Source organism: Lutra lutra, chromosome 1 (genome assembly GCF_902655055.1).
Source record: "Lutra lutra chromosome 1, mLutLut1.2, whole genome shotgun sequence".
NCBI lineage: Eukaryota > Metazoa > Chordata > Mammalia > Carnivora > Mustelidae > Lutra > Lutra lutra.
The window spans coordinates 121,118,704-121,136,271 of record NC_062278.1 but is presented as its reverse complement, the minus strand read 5'-3'; the positions used below and the strand labels follow the sequence as shown (position 1 = coordinate 121,136,271).

At 44.0% G+C, this 17,568-nt stretch overlaps 1 protein-coding gene across 1 annotated transcript in view; it reads right to left on the bottom strand.

Moving 5' to 3' along the window:
- MUC13 (mucin 13, cell surface associated) overlaps positions 1-11,812 on the bottom strand; it is a 31,267-nt gene extending 19,455 nt beyond the window's left edge. The window contains exons 1-3 of the mRNA XM_047734871.1: positions 11,698-11,812; positions 5,253-5,468; positions 2,350-3,090 (exon numbers count right to left, since the gene is read on the bottom strand). Coding sequence (XP_047590827.1) covers positions 2,350-3,090; positions 5,253-5,304 — 793 coding nt within the window. The 5' untranslated portion in view covers positions 5,305-5,468; positions 11,698-11,812. The remainder of the gene's footprint in view (positions 1-2,349; positions 3,091-5,252; positions 5,469-11,697) is intronic.
- Between the last annotated feature and the right edge of the window lie 5,756 nt (positions 11,813-17,568).

Below are 17,568 nucleotides of genomic sequence, written 5' to 3'. Positions count from 1 at the left end.
TGGAAGCAACCGAGATGTTCTGCCATAGGTGATATGGGTAAAACTGTGGTACATTCAGACAGTGGGATATCATTCAGAGTTAAAAAGAAATGAGCCATCGAGCACGAGAAGATATGGAAGAATCTTAAGTGCATAGTACTGAGTGAAAGGAGCCAACCTGGAAAGACTAACACATGAGTCCAACTACATGACTTTCTGGAAGAGGCAAAACCATGGACACCTATACCCAAAGTGGCAATAGTGGAAAGATCACTGGTTGCCAGGAGTTGGGGGGCTGGTTTGGGGATGAGTAAGCAGAGCACAGTCAATTGGTAGGGTGGTGGAAATGTTCTATGATACCGCATGCTGGATACAGGTCATTATACATTATACATTTGTCCAAACCCACAGAATGTGCAGCAGCAACAGGGAGCCCTAGCATAGCCTGCAGACCTTGGATGACGCTGCTGTGTCAGTGAATGTTCACCTGTTGTCACAAATGTACCCTCTGGGGAGGGGTGCTGATAATGAGGGAGGCTATGCACGTGTGGAAGCAGGAAATATATGGGAGAGCTCTGTACCCTCCTCTCCATTTTGTTGTGAATCTACAACTGCTCTAAAAAATAAAGTCTATTAAAATAATTCTTTTAAAAGAGTTAAAAAAAAAAAAAAGCCTTCCTGGGACAAAGCAAGTGTTGAGCACTTAGTTTCTCATAAAAAACAGCAGGGCCACCACCCCTCTAACAAGGCATGAGTTAACATTTTAAGTAAAATAAAAGGTTTTTTTTTTTTTTTTTTTTTTAAAAAGGCTCAGCCTTAAGTAAGCAAGGATGCTTTGGACAATCCCAGGGAAGAAATGGAGTCAACTCCACTCAGGATTCACCAGACAAATTACTTCTGGTATGGCTTCTTTCCAGCAGTAAAGGACAGACCTGTCCGCTGGTCTTCCATGCCAGGAATAAGGGTACAGTATGGTACAGCTGGAAGGGATTTTTGTGGCTATTTAGTTCAGTCACACCTTATTATGGCTGAGGAAGCTGAAGCCAAGAGAGAGAGGAATTTGCTCCCCTCCCCACAGTGAGCTAGTGGTTGGGCCAGGACACAAGGCGGCTGCCCTACTCCAGGAGAATGTCTGGGTAAGCAGGGATGGCTTCGAAGAGCTCCCTTTCATGACTCCAGTGGAACTGGTCTTGCAGCTGTACCCCAGGTGGCCTAGCCTTCAGAGTGGGCCCTTCAAACATGAAAGCAGGCTGGGAACCAGGTGCCCTGTACAGGCTCTAGCTCCACTTGCTTCATCATCCATCTCTCAGATCTGTCAAAGAACACTGGGGAAAGCAAAAGTAGTCAGTGTAGGAGGACATCAGCTCGCTCTTTGACCTTGGGCAAGTTGCTGCCCTCGCTGGGCCTCAGTTTCCCTGAAAATGACAGGGTTCATGTAGACCCTTCAAGCCTAGATCTGAGGATTATTTTAGACCAGGGGTTGGCCAACTATAACTTATGAGCCAAATCTGCCTAGTCTTCAGTTTTTGTAAATAGCATTTTACTGGTATACTGCCAGGCTCATTCTTCTATATGTTGACTGTGACCACTTTTGTGTTACAATGGCAGAGGGGGGTAGTCCCAACAGAAATCCTACTGTGGCCCACAAAACCTAAAATATTTACTAGTTTGCCTTTACTGATAAAGTTGGCTGACCCCTATTCTAGACCAAACTTTGGGAAATGAGGCAAGTAGTTTCAATAATTCTGGCTTGAGGTCAGACTGCCATCTCTTAGTAGTCCCAAAACATCTGTCCTTTGGACAATGGCCCCAATTCATGTCTAGAGCTGTCTGAGCACTGCTGTTGTTTGGCATTTTATTCCTCAGGCTCCAATTTCATGAATTAACTCAAATTCCAGACTGTGATCGTCCACCATCATAATGTCCCACTTTTCACTAATACTATTGAGGAGTCAGGGAAGAACAGATTCCTTCCTTGGGTAGATCAGGTAGCTAGACAAATGTGGCTGGCAAGGCAGTGCTTGTTGGGATCTGGCCTTCTCAGAGAAGCTGAAATTATTTCTAAAAAATCTCCTGGAGAAGTAGCTGGCATAATGTCCACATTCATAAAAACATTCCACATCTAGCTTCAAGCAGCAAGTGGGAAGGAAAGGAGAGCAGAATGAAACTGTGGCTTAGCTTTTAGGGTCTCTGCCATCACTACTAGCCTTTGTGACTCAGTGTTTTTAAATTCCAGGGGTTCATGGTCAGGGAAACCTTGGGTGTCTATATACCCACTTCTCTCTGCCTGCAGAACACACTTACCTACTGTCCTCCACAATGTCCTGGCTCCACAAGTAAGCAGTCTCTGAGGGAAGGAATCGCTCTTACCTGTGGGACCAGGGTTTGGAGTGCTGATTGTGGACAAAGTGATGCTGTCAGAAGTCACTGGAGTAACAGCCTCCAAGGAATTATTCTGTGTGCCTGGGGTGATGGTCGATCCATTACTTGTTGGAGGAGCAGTTGAACCCAAATTGCCACTTCCAGGGGGGGTGGTGTTAGTGGCAGCTATAGGTGTTGTTTTAGCAGTTGTGTTTGTTTTATTTTCTGTAGGTGTGACCATGGAGGCTGGAACTGGACTTGATACAGGAACCGTGGGAGTGGGTGGAGTTGGTATGGTGGGAGCGGTAGTAGGTAATGGAGATTCTGTGGGATCAGTAGATGGCACCTCTGTGGGAGTAGTAGATGGCACTTTTGTGGAAGCGGTAGTAGATGACAGAGATTTTGTGGGAGAAGTAGATGGCACTTCTGTGGGAGTAGTAGATGGCACTTTTGTGGAAGCGGTAGTAGATGACAGAGATTTTGTGGGAGAAGTAGATGGCACTTCTGTGGGAGTAGTAGATGGCACTTTTGTGGAAGTGGTAGTAGATGACAGAGATTTTGTGGGAGAAGTAGATGGCACTTCGGTGGGAGTAGTAGATGGCACTTTTGTGGAAGTGGTAGTAGATGACAGAGATTTTGTGGGAGAAGTAGATGGCACTTCGGTGGGAGTAGTAGACGGAGTTGTTGAAGTAGCATATGGAGGTGTATTCGTACCTGAAGTGGGGTTGGTTGTTGTGTCTGACTGGACAACTGGGGGAATAGAGATACCAAGTTTCAGAAGGCAGAACACTCAATATATACTGGCAGTTGCTACTATTTCATACTATGAGTACCCAATCATGCTCTTCTGAAAAACAAATATAGGTGATTACATTAAAAATGAAAATACATGGGACACCTGGGTGGCTAAGTCATTAAGCATCTGCCTTTGGCTCAGGACATGATCCCAGCGTCCTGGAATTGAGTCCTGCATCGGGTCTCTTGCTCAGAGGGGAGCCTGCTTCTCCCTCTGCCTGCCAACCCCCCTCTTTGTGCTCTCTCTCTTTCTGACAAATAAATAAAATCTTAGAAAAAAAACAAACAAACAGGAAAATACAGGACTGCTTCGAACACACACACAGATCCCTATAATAAATAAAATTAAAAATTAAACAGACAAAATTGGAAAAAATGTTATTGAAATCTGTTACGAAAAGTTAATATGTATGAAGATGAATACCAAGAAGTTACATCTTTTCTTCCTGCAGTTGCTGAACTACGAATCTGGCTTTTTAACACTCCTGAGTAGTCCTCTGTGAGGACAACTGAAAGCGCCAGCAGGGGGTGCTATTACTACCCAAAAGTGGTCTCCTTTTGAGGGAATTGTCCTCATTTCCCATTTATAAAGCATTTTAGGGAGGGTTGGAAAGGGAGCGTGTTTAAAAGAACGATGAGGGGAGCCTGGGTGGCTCAGTGGGTTAAAACCTCTGCCTTTGGCTCAGGTCATGATCTCAGGTTCCTGGGATCAAGCCCCGAGGTGGGCTCTCTGCTCAGTAGGGAGCCTGCTTCCCCCACCCCCACCTCTCTGCAGACTTGTGATCTCTGTCTGTCAAACAAAAAAATAAAATCTTAAAAAAAATGATGAAATAAAAATACTTCATTAAGTGTGTATTAAACTTTCTTCCCAAATTTTCTTTCTAGTGATGTTTACCCATTAATGATTTTAGACACATTAATTTTTTTAAAGAGTAGGATGAATAGAGATGATCTTTGCCCTAAGGGCTACAGTGATCATCAGAATTGCCTTTTTTCAACTCTTAGGAATCCCTGAACACATGGAAAAGTAAACTCTTGGTGGTCCAGTGATTAGTCTTCCGGAACCCTTCATTGTCTCAAAGAACTCTGACATTGACAACCGGTTAAAAAAAATTATTAAATGCTTTAGTGAGAAAACAAAACAAAAAAAGTTTTAGTGAGGAAGCAATTCCTAAACCGTCATATTTAAAAACAAAAAACCAAAACCAAAAAACCTGCTGATGGCCCCTGGGTCTGTGAGCGCCCCCCCCCCTCCCACCCCGACAGAATCTGGGTCTTCACCTTCAACAGGGTCTGGCTCAAATAATCATTGCAGGTTAAAGAGATAAAAAACGGGTCTTCTAGCAGCAAGGAAACGGCTCATCTTGACCGATTTCTGCTTCTCTTTTCATCTAACAAGGGCCTACCCCCTATGCCAGATAGTGACTGTGAAATTGATACAAGTATCCACATTTGACAGAAGAGCCCCCCACTATCCAGAGGGGTTTAGGGATTTGCCCAGAGGGAAGCCTTAATTCCCATGGAGAAGTGGTCAGAGGACTGCTGATGCTAGCTAGAACCAGAAATTAAACCAGACCCTGTAGGGGCCAAACGAAAGGCTACCAGGCACCAAACCTTTTGAATCTACTGATTTGTGCTTGTCTGGCCTGAGGAACTCTGGAGGACAAATCTCTGACTTGCTGAACCCCACACCCCATAGTCCAGAGACCCCTTGACTTCTGCTCTGTCTTCCTTCACCTCAGACTTAAATGCCCTATGTCTTTGAGCAGAGTCAGAAAATAGCCTGCTGGGCCACAGAACTGGTACAGTAAGCCTGTTGGTTCTAGCTCCAAGACAGCAAATGTGATTAAAAGAATTAAAAATAGTAAAAATGTTGGGCACCTAGGTGGGTCTGTAGGTTAAGCGTCTGTTTGGCTCAAGTCATGATTCCAGGGTCTTGATCCCAGGGTCCTGCCTGGGGTGGGGGGTGGTCCCTGCTTGGGAGTCTGCTTCTCCCTCTGCCCCTCCCCGCTTCCTGTGCTTGCGCCAGTTCTCTCTCAAATAAATCAATAAAATCATTTAAAAAAAATGAAATGTAAAAATAGCAATCATTAAAAAAACTGTAAAATGTTTCTTACCTGAGGTTGCACAAACGAGGCTGAGAAGAGTGAGGTGAGCAAGGGCTCTCATTTTAGACGTTCTTGCTGGGCTATCCAAGGAGGAAATGACTTCCCCTCAACCGTCTTTAGTTTTTAACTCGCTTTTGGGTGCAAAGTCCAGTCATTAACTGACGTCAGTGAGCCAGAGGCAATTACTTGTTGGGGTTTGGTCCCATACCATAAGTCTCTTCTGAGCTTTTGAGATAAAAGAAGTGGGCCTGGCCTTAGAGAACATTTTTCTGTTCAAAATATTCTATCCAAATTATTATAGTCCAAAATAGTTCTAAACAGCCTAAATATCCTTGGGAGGTGGTGTGGGGTGGGGGAGCAGTTAATCTCTATACCCCAGCTGTCCCCGGGCGACCACCTGTTAGGAGGTCACCATTCCTTTGAACACCCCATGGGAGCATCTGTGGGCCACTCCCTGCCATTTGAACGTGGAGATGGTTTCCTCCCACTGTAGCTTCAAGAATCCCTGGGGGGCTCTACCGTGGTTTCTCCACACTGTGGCCTTAGCTTTTGGTTGGCCTCCCCGAAGGCCACTTTGAGCAACTTTGCAATCCTGTCTCCAGGTTTCCATGGCTCTCCACATAGCACTTTACCTAGACAAGGCCCCCCATTCATGCCCTCAAACACACTCCATCTCCAACTGTAGCATTTAGCCTAACTTTACTGAAGGCTTGGGGGTGACCACTCCAGGAGGGGGAAATTCAGTGCAAAAAAGGAAAAACTTAAAACAGATGACTACATGTTTTCACTCCTTGGTTGTTCTCTGGCTGGCCATCTGCTTCCAGCTCCTCGACTCACCTCTTTGTCCCCGAATCCCTGACTTCTTGCCACCTTCTGGGAACCAGGCCTGTCACTCAGAGAGGGGCCTTCTGAACCCAGGGCCTCCCTCCCTACAGCTCAGAACCACAGCTCTCCCAGGGCCCAGGCCTGCCAGAGGGTGAATCCAGTCACTCCTTGGGAATATTAGCCAGAGTTTTACTTCTCACCTTAGTGAAGAACAATTTTTTTTTTATATTATTACAGAGAAGATTGCTTCCTTGTGGTCCCAAAAGTCTCCGTTCAGGAGTAGGATTTTGGGTTTACTCTTATATAGCCAAGAGGCTCATTTAAATATTTTTCCCAAACAAAGAAACCTGTGCTGTTACTCTCAGCTTGAAGGATCCTGGCCCCAGAAGTTAAATCAAAGCCTCTTTTTCACCTTTTCTCTTTTTAAATTTGCTTTACTGAGTTAGGCCTAACTTACATCAATAAACGGATCCCTTTAACATGTAAAATTCAGTGAGTTTTGATAGATGTGTATATATGTGAAACCACCATTATAATCATGATACAGAACATTTCTCTCACGCCCAAAAGTTTCCTCTTGCCCCTGTGCAGCCCATTCCTCCCTCCACCCCCAACCCCAGGCAATGACTGACCTGCTTTTTGTCACTAGAGATTAGTTTGCTTTTTCTAAAAATGTGTATAAATGGAGTAATAGGGTATGTACTAGCCTATGTCTGAAGCTCCTCCTTGGTACAATGATTTCAAAATTCATCCATATTACTGTGTATATCAGTCCTTTCTTTTACAATTTATGTATAATGTACCTATGTACAATTTATATATAATAATTTATGTAATTATTTTAAAGTTGTGATATGGGCATATACCTACGAAATGATCATAATCAACATACCAAATGTTCTCATAATCTCCAAAAGCTTTGTGCCTGTCCTTCCATACACCCCCAGTTTGAGGTAACCACTAATCTGCTTCCTGTCACTATGATTAGTTTGCATTTTCTAGAATTTTATAGAAATGGAATCATATGGATGTACTGGGTTTGGGGATTTTTATTTTTTGGTCTGGCTTCTTTTACTCAGCATAATTATTCTGAGACTCATCCCTGTTGTTTTGTGTATTAATAGTATGTACATATAATTCTGCATTCATCTGAAAGTGTTTCCTTAGGATAAAGTCTCAGAAGTGAATTTCTCAGTTATTTCTCAGCCAAAAAAAACACATTTTTAAAAAAGATTTTATTTATTTATTGGAGAGAGAGTGAGAGAAAGAGTGTGAGAGGGAAGGGCCAGAGGGGGGAAGCAGACTTCCCGATGAATGGGGAGCCCGCTGAGGGACTCTATCCCGGGACTCTGGGATCGTGACCTGAGCCAAAGGCATATGCTTAACCGGCTGAGCCACCCAGGTGCCCCCTGCAAAACCATTTTTTATAGCTCTTATTATCTGTTGCTGAATGTCCTTTTGAAGGGAATATAGCCTTTGTAAGATTATGAAATTATTTGTACCCTCACCAGAACTGGATATTATCCATGCAGGCATTTTTAAAGATGTAAAATGTTATTGCATTTTATTTTGCTAGTAGCATGTCCTTGAAATGAGTGAAGAGTATTTTCCTCACATTGCTTTATGAATTTTATTTTCTCTTCTACAAATCATTCGATTGTGACAGCCAACTTTTGGGAGATAAGTTATCCAAAAACACTGTGAATCTGAAGACCCAGGACCATATCTCATTTACTTCGCATTCCCTGGACTCTACACCTCGAGCAAACTGAATGGCATTTGCCCATTCTTTCCTTTGTTCCATAAATGTTTACCCAGCACTTGCAATGTGCCATCTGCTCTGCAGGGCATAAAGGAGTGAACAAAGCAAGGAAGTTGTCCAGGAAGGTGGACAACAGACAACCAAACCAACAAACAGGCCAAGTAAGCTCATGTTGTGAGGAAGGTCATTGAGGAAATGAACTGGGGGGCCTGTGGTCAGGTGGGGAGAGCAGCTCCTTTAGCTGAGACCACCAAGAACCCTCCTTGCCTTCTCCTGCTTCAATGCTCCCATGACTTCCTGTTGTCGGAATAAAATTCACATTCCCCGTGGCTCAGGCCCCCCTCTGCCTCTCTGACATCACCACTCCCTTATCTCCTGGAATTAAGCTCTTGGAGAAGTTGTATGGAGGGGTTTTCCTCAGGAAGTAACTTGACCTCTCACCTACTCACTGACTGGTACAGGGGTGGGGTGGGGGAGTTGTTACATACAGGTGTGGATACTCCTTTTCTGCCCAAACTGTAATTCAGGTTTCCTCAGAGAGATCTGAGAAGTTCTAGAGAATATAACACTGCTAGTAGGGTGGCTAGTACCGGGCCCCTGGGCTTGTTGCTCTTCGGGGGAAAAACTGCCATCAACCGTAGGAAGTATGTGAGCACCTGTCTGAGGGTTGCAGTGGTTTTTGGTTTGTACCTGTCAGCTTCCCCAGTTCACTGTCTCCTAAAATGAGAGATGGCGGGGTGAGAGCAGTGGCCCCCGAAGTGGTTCCCCAGACCAGCAGCAGTTCCATGACGTGGGAACTTTTAGAAATGTACCTTTCTGGGGCGCCTGGGTGGCTCAGTGGGTTAAAGCCTCTCCCTCGGCTCAGGTCATGATCCCAGGGTCCTGGGATAGAGCCCCGCGTCAGGCTCTCTGCTCAGCGGGGAGCCTGCTTCCTCCTCTCTCTCTCTCTGCCTGCCTCTCCACCTACTTGTGATCTCTCTCTGTGTCAAATAAATTAATAAAATCTTAAAAAAAAAAAAAGAAAGAAATGTACCTTTCTGGCCGAAGCCCAGACTTAGTGCATCAGCCGTCTGGGTTTTAACAAGACCCCAGGTAACTCGTGTGTGCTCAGGTGTGACAGCCAGACTGCCTGTGGTCTGTGGTCACCATTAGAAAACACGGATTCACTTGGAGGGGGAAAGTAATTGCCTTTTCGAATGTGTTTCAGCCATTCTGATTACACCAGGAGAAATTCAGGTTTACTGCCAGTATATCTAACACCTGCTCTGATACTTGCATATTTCCCTTTGCAAGGAAGATAGAGCAGCCCCAGGCACAGAGCCTTTGGCGGAGATCTCCCCCTAGACAACCCACTAACACTTTATTTTTATTGTATTTATTTTATGGTGACTTTATATTTATGGTAAAAGAAACTAGTTTTTTATTTGAGGTGATGATGTAAAGTTTAATTTAAAAGTAAATTTATTTCAGCAGTGGGTGGCTCAGTCGGTTAAGCATCTGCCTTCGGCTCAGGTCATGATCCCAGGGTCCTCGGATGGAGCCCCACATTGGGTGCCCAGCTCAGCAGGGAGTCAGCTCCTCCCTCTCCCTCTGCCCCCCCCGCTCATGCACACATGCACTCTCTCTTTTTCAAATAAACTCTTATTCTTTTAATTTTTAAAAAATTTTTAAAAGATTTTATTTCTTTATTTGACAGAGAGACAGCAAGAAAGGGAACACAAGCAGGGGGAGTGGGAGAGGGAGAGGCAGGCTTCCCACTGAGCAGGGACCCCAGAGCAGGGCTGGATCCCAGGACCCTGGGATCATGACCCAAACAGAAGACAGACGCTTAACTGACTGAGCTACCCAGGGGCCCCAATAAATAAACTCTTAAAAAAAATTTAAAAAAAAATAAAAGTAAATTCATTTAGGTCATATGGTGCCTGGGTGGCTCAGTCAGTTGAGTGTCTGAGTTCAGGTCAGGTCATGATCCCGGGATCCTGGGACTGAACCCCATGATCAAACCCTGTGTCAGGCCTCTACTCAGCAGGGAGTCTGCTTATCCCTCTCCCTCTGCATACCAACCCCCCCAAATAAATAAAATCTTAAAAATAAAAAAATGTAAATTAATTTAGGTCTTAAATAAGCCAATTTCAAGAACAATATTCTAGGAGAAAGAGTAAAGACAGCATGTAGTTTGTCAAGAATCTTGAAGGTGGTACAAAATTGTCTGACAGTCAGAAGTCACCATGCTAGGACACATCCTTGGGTGACTTGAAGAAAAGGTCTTTCAGACTTACTGGCGGTATGGAAGCAAACAAGTAAGTTACCTAAAAAAGAAATACAAACTACCAGCACCATAAAAAATGAAACATTATACTAGAAAAAGAAAGCTAACCCAAACCTCAGTGGAGCTGACCTCTGTTGCTTTCTAATAGAATTTAATCAGGTAAGTGCCTATTCTTGGGAATTTGGCTCCTACACCCCCAGCTGACTGTCAGTCATGGGGGAGGTCAATGACATTTAACTTGACATTCAAGGCTTGAACTCAACTGGCAACTATCCTAATAATCTTTAACGAGACATTCTTTTTGATTGTTGGTCAAGTTACCTATGAAATGTCTCTTCTGGGGCACCTGGGTGCCCCAGTCAGTTAAGCGTCTGCCTTCAGCTCAGGTCATGATCCCGAGTTTCTGGGATTGAACCCCATGTTGGGCTCAGCACTCGATGAGAAGTCTGTTTCTCTGTCTCCATCTGCCCCTTCCCCCCGACTTGTGTGCGCTTGCTCTCTCTCTCTCTCTCTCTCTCTAATAAATAAATAAAATCTTAAAAAAAAATGTCTTTTCTAAGAAGGAATTTTTGATTTGGCTTTCTAAGGAATGGTTTTCTCTATGACAAATTTGAAATAAAACCTCACCATGTACTCACAAGCAATAACCTGAGAGGTTGCTCAGCGCTAGGAACCAATTAAATACTAGGACTGCAGGCCTGTTTTAGGGCAAAGATTTAAAGAATGATAAAAATTGCTGTTGGCAATGGTGTGTGACAAACAGACCTTATGCACAGATTTTGGGGGAAGGGAAAGTTGGCAATACATATTACAGACCTTTAAAAATGGACATATGCCAACTTCTGGAAAGATAGCAGAGTAGGAGGATCCTGAGCTCATCTCGTCCCAGAGACATGCCGAGGTCACAGCCAGATCGGTGCAACTAACTCTGAAACCAACCCAAAGACTGGCAGAACAGACTTTCCATAGGGAACTATAGAGAGGCCACATCAAGAAGGGTAGGAGGGGCAGAGACAGGTTGGGAACCAAACCCCCAGCAGGACTAACCCCAAGCAGGAGGGCTACCATTTGCATGGAGAGAGAAGCAAGAGGATCAGATGCCATCCCAGGCCTGGGAGACCTGCCCTGGGAAGACTGCTACCCATAACATTTGACTTTAAAACCAGGGGGGCTTAACTCTCCAAGTTTTATAATAATCAGGGCTTAACTCTGGGCCCTTTAAAAATCAGTGGGCATGGGACACCTGGGTGGCTCAGCTGGTTGAGAGTCTGCCTTTGGCTCAGGTCATAATCCCAGGGTCCTCAGACTGAGTCCTACAGCAGGCTCCCTGCTCAGCGGGGAGTCATTCTGCTTCTACCTCTCCCTCTGCCTGCTGCTCCCCCTGCTTGTGCTCTCTTGTACGCCCTCTCTCTCTCTGGCAAATAAATAAATAAAATCTTAAAAAAAAAAAAATCAGCAGCCTTAGCTCTGGGAGAGCTGAAGGTGAGAGGAAACAGAGTCCCCACCCTTTAAGAAGCACCAGAAAACCCCATTCAGATATAGCAAAGAAGTAGCAGTTCTAACAGAGCCCTAGGTATCTGTGAAGGAGATTTACTTACTAATCTCAGAATGGCTGCTGGAGGGGCAGGCTTCTTCAGGAGACTTCTCCAAGAGCTAAAGGGCTGAACGCACCTTTCTCCTCTCCACCCCCAGCGAGGACAGCAGGACACTCACAGAACCAGCAGGAACACGCCCCACCTAGCTGGCTAGCCCGGGCGCCCCACCCCCAAGGTCTCCGGTACAGCTACCCCACCCAACTTGCACCACTCAGCTGGAGTCACTCCAAAGCGGCTCATGCCTTGGAGCGGAGAAGGTGACCACACGCACACCAGTGTGCCTGCAGTCCCAGCAGCCAAACTCATGTTAGGCCACCAAACGAGTCTCAATAAATTCAAAAAGACTGAGATCACATCATATATCATTCTGCACCACAGCAGTAGGAAACTAGAAATCAAACACAAGTAAAAATGTGGAAAGACCACAAATACAGGGAGGGTAAATAACACGCTACTAAACACTGAATGGGTCAACCAAGGAATCAAAGAGGAAATCAAAAATTAAAAACAGAATTACCAGGGGCACCTGGGTGGCTCAGTAGGTTAAGCCTCTGCCTTCGGCTCAGGTCATGGTCTCGGGGTCCTGGGATCGAGCCTCTGCTCAGCGGGGAGCCTGTTTCCCCTTCTCTCTCTGCCTGCCTCTTTGCCTACTTGTGATCTCTCTCTCCATCAAATAAATAAATAAAATCTTAAAAAAAATAGAATTACCATATGATTCAGTAAGAAAAATGAAAACACTAATTTGGAAAGATACATGCTTCCTATGCTCATTGCTGCATTATTTACAATAGCCAAGATAGGGAAGCAATGCAAGTGTCCATCCATAGATGAATGGATAAAGAAGATACGTTATAGATATGATCTACATGCAATGGAATATTATTTGGCCATAAAAAGGATGAGATCTTGCCATTTTCAACAACATGGATGGATCTAGAGGGTATTGTGCTAATAAGTCAGTCAGAGACAAATACCATATGATTTCACTCATATGTGAAATTGAAGAAACAAATGAACAAGCAAAGAAAAAAAAAGAGAGAAACCAGGAAACAGACTCTTAACTACAGCAAAAAACTGATGGTTACCGGGGGGAGTTGGGTGGGGGGAGGGATGAAAGAGGTGATGGGTATTAAAGAGGACATTTACCTTGATGAGCACTGATGTAAAGGATTGTTGAATCTATATTGTACACCTGAAACTAATAAAACACTGTACAGTTATACTTCAATAAAAAAAAGAAAGAAAAGAATATGGAAATACCCCTTGATCAGCAATTCCATTCTAGGAATTTGTCCTAAGGAAATAGCTAGACATGTGCTCAAAGACATTGGTACAATGATGTATCACTACTATTTTTCAAAGAAAAAAACGTAAAACGGGGCACCTGGGTGGCTCAGTCTGTTAAGTGTCTACCTTCCGCTCAGGTCTTGACCTCAGTGTCCTGGGATTGAGCCCCATGGCAGGCTCCCTGCTCAGTGGGGAGTCTGCTTCTCCCTTTTCTTCCCCCTCCCACCCCCCCCACCCCAGTCTCCCCACCCCCAGCTCATGCTCTCCTGTCTCTCTCTCAAATAAATGAAATCTTTAAAAAAGAAAAAGAAAAAATGCAAAACTATATAAATGTCCAGAGGCTGAGCTTGGTCAAAACAAGTTTGGTGAATTCTTTTTTTTTTTTTTTTTTTTGACAGAGAGAGAGATATCACAAGTAGGCAGAGAGGCAGGCAGAGAGAGAGAGAGGAGGAAGCAGGCTCCCTGCAGAGCAGAGAGCCCGACGCGGGGATCGATCCCAGGACCCTGGGATCATGACCTGAGCTGAAGGCAGAGGCTTTAACCCACTGAGCCACCCAGGCACCCCAAGTTTGGTGAATTCTTGAGAAAAATACCATGTAGTCATCATACCCAAAGAAAATTTCAACAATACTGTATTTTTACTAAGTGTGAATAAACTACAACATAATATATACCAGGAGGTACTGGGAGTGGGTTCCACCTGCCAGTGCTGAGTTTACATTATTTGCTTCATTCACCAAATACTTTAGAGTATCTATACATGCCAGAAACGGTCCCAGGCTCTAAGGTTATAGTGACAAACCGAAATGAGCATTTCTGAGGTAACTCTTGCAAAGTGCTTAAGGATGCATTCCCGATGTGGTGGGAGCGTGTATAATGAGAAAAGCTCTCCTTGAAACACTGCGAAGGGCAGAGTAAGGGTGACACTTGGCAGAGGTCAGCACACACTGGGCACGTGATAGCCCTCCCCTGGCTGACTTTCTTCAGCGGTGTGAAAATAAAAGAGAACTCATTTAAAATCGAGCTGGGAAGCCCTGACCGGGTTCTGTCACGCACGTACCACTCCTGGCAGCCCATATAACCAGCAGGAAGAAGGAAGATTATTCTTGACAAGGGAGGGACAGTTTTCACAGAGCAATTTCACTGGCTGCTTGCAAGACAAAGAAGGAAGATCCCTGCCTGCCCCAGCTACAGCACATGACCTGCAACCAATGAGAAACCACCCCAACCTCCAACTCTTGTTCTTCTCCAGTGAACGTGTGTTCAAAACAATCATCCCTGATGTCTTCCGACAAGCTAACAGAAGTTGACCTTCCCTTTTCTTTGTCTCTGGACTTGCTTGTGGTCTGCCATACTTTCTAATTCTTCTGTTATTCCTACATATGCTTATTTTGCTGGCTAAATAACTGGCTATTTTATTTGTAAGGTTGACAAGGACAGAAATCCCCATTTCTGCTCCACTCAGGGAAGCAGCTGCCTCCCAGGGCAGAACCAGAAACGACTCTTTCTTCTGACCTTCTGCCCGGGTGTGGGGTCTGCCTCTCCAGGGACCCTCGTCCTTCCTGTTTGGAGACTTCTTTCCCAGTGGCCCTGGTTCCTCTTCCCAGAAGGCCGCTAGTGTCTTCATAAATCATGGGGATGGAGGGCAGGAGGTGGGCAGCGGTCTCTGCAGAAGTTCTCTCCAAAAGTGATCTCGTCCTGCTGAGGCAAGCTCCCTAGTAATCATCTGCCTGCATTTGTAGTCCTTCAAAAGATACTCCACATTTCCCAATAATGCCTTCTTGGAGGGTCAAGTAAATGTGTGGGTTAGTGAACTGAAAAACTACCAGTAGGGCACAATGTCTGGGAACCTTTTGGGCTCTGAGGAAAACTTCAAGTTTGAGCGGCAACACCCTGGTAGCCTCTGAGAGCTGGGCTCCCAGGGTGGTGACACCATGAGGACCCAGCGTGGAGTGGGGAGGAAGGTGGTTTTCCCCAGCGCCTCATTTCATAGCCATCCTACAGACTATAAATGATATCCAGCTCATTTTTAATTCTCTCATAATAATAAAAAACAAACAATTGCAAGTGTTGGTGAAGATGTACAGCCAGAACGCTCACATACTGCTGGTAGAAATGCAGAACTAGGGCAGCTACTTTGGGAAACATTTTGATGGTTCCTCAGAGTTAGACACAGAGTCACCATGTGACCCAGCCAATCTTCTTCTCAGTCTATTCCTAAGAGAAATGACAATATGTCCTCACAAAAACTTAACATGAACATTCATTATTCATAACAGCCAGAAGATAGGAGGAGCCCAGTGTCCATCAGCTGATGAATAAATAAAATAGGTACACCCATACAATGGAATATTGTTCTGTCATAAAAAAGAGGTTCTGATGCATGCTACCATGTGGGTGAAGCTTGAAAGTATTGTGCTGAGTAAAACAAGCCAGTCCCCAAAGATCACGTATCAGATGGTTCCATTTATATAAAATGTCCAGAATGGGCAAAGCTATGGAGACAGAAAGTGGGTTAGTTATGGCCTAGGGATATGGGGGAGGAGGGAGGATTGGGGGATGATGGTGGAGAAAGTACAAGATTCTTTGTGGGATGAAGGAAATGTTCTAAAATTGGTTGTGGTGATGCACTGAATTAAATGAGTAAATTGGTATATAAATTATATCTCAATAAAGCTGCTACAAAAAAGAAGGAAAGAAAGCAAAGAAGAAGAAGGAGGAGGAGGATGAAGAGGAGGAGAAGATTTTATTTACTTATTTTTTAAGATTTTATTATTTATTTGTGAGAGAGAGAGAGAGAGTGAGAGAGAGCTCACGCACAAGCAGGCAGAGTGGTAGGCAGAGAGAGATGCAGGCTCCCCACTGAGCAAGGAGCCCGATGTGGGACTTGATCCCAGGACCCTGGGATCATGACCTGAGCTGAAGGCAGCAGCTTAACCAACTGAGCCACCCAGGTATCCCAAGAGAAAGATTTTAGAAAGTGAGCCCGGGGCACCTGGGTAGCTCAGTTGGATAAGTGTCTGCCTTCTGCTTAGGTCATGACCTCAGGGTCCTGGGATCGAGCCCCACATCGGGATCTACACTCAGTGGGGAGTCTGTTTCTCTGTCTCTCTCTACCTCTGCTCTCTCTCTCTCTCTCTCTCTCTCTCAAATAAATAAATAAGGTTAAAAAATTTTTTTTAATTTAAGCAACACACAAACAAATAAATAAATTGAGCAGGGGTGCATTAGGTAGAAACCACACCAGTGCACTTTTAGAGAGGGCTGTCTGAAAGGACATTTTTAAAAAAAATTTTTAAAGATTTTATTTATTTATTTGACAGACAGAGATCACAAATAGGTAGAGAGGCAGGCAGAGAGAGAGAGAGAGGAAGCAGGCTCCCTGCTGAGCAGAGAGCCCGATGTGGGGCTCGATCCCAGGACCCTGAGATCATGACCCGAGCTGAAGGCAGAGGCTTTAACCCACTGAGCCGCCCAGGGCACCCAGGTGCCCCCGAAAGGAAATTTTTATTTGCCTACAGACAACCTTTGGTAAGGACCACAATTCTGTATAGTTCAGAAAAGCTATAAAAATACAGTTATTAATATTAATAACTTACTTTGAAAAAGCACTTACTACATGCCTCCATATACACTTTAAACTTATTAACTCAAAACCATGAAGTATATTTACATCCATAATAGCACAGGTAGGACTGTTACTTAGATCAGGCTTAGCAAACACTTCCTATGAAGAGCTAGATACTAAGTATTTTAGGCTTTGTGGGCCACGAGGCAAAATTGAGACTATTATGTAGACATTTACAGAGGAAAGAAACACATTTCCAAAATAAATGTTATTGATGAAATTTAAAATATAATAATAAATGAGCACAATTTTTTATAATACCGGTTTACTAACAGAAGAGTGGAATTCCTTGGCAGCGATAGTATTTTGTTAATTGAAGTTCGAAATCAGGTTCCCCATCATCAAAATTGATCACAGTTGTTCAACTGTTAATGCTGATTTATAATGAAATTTTATGTATTTCATTTTGAAAATATCTGTCCACACAAACAGGTACTGCCAAATGCTGACATCAGTCCATGAACACATAATTTTAATTGAGTATATTCATTGCTCAGAAGACAGTTATAGAATTCTGTTAAATTCTCCCATTGGTGGTTGCCTTTTAGCATGTCATTATATTGCAAATTAATCTCATCCAATTGAAATTTAGGAAGATGCTCTTCCTAATTACATAGTAAAACAGATTTTGGAATATAGAAATTTTCTTCTTGTAATGAAGTCTGAAAAACACCACCGGACCTGTAGTTTAAGTTCAAAAAATATGTTGGCTGCAAATTTGTATAGGAAGGAAGATCTTGCTTTCTCATTTTAACTTTTGACCACGCAGTGAAGTGTAGAAAACAGCTACATATTACTTGTGACTTACATACAACATTAGTTGTTCAAATGACCTTACCACAGTATAAAATCTGCTTGTAAGTACTGTTTTACTGTTTTTCCTGTTTTTGCCTTGCAATTACAAGCTGAGTTTATTAGGAACCATTATTAGGTTTTCAGCAAAAGATCACTTTACAAGC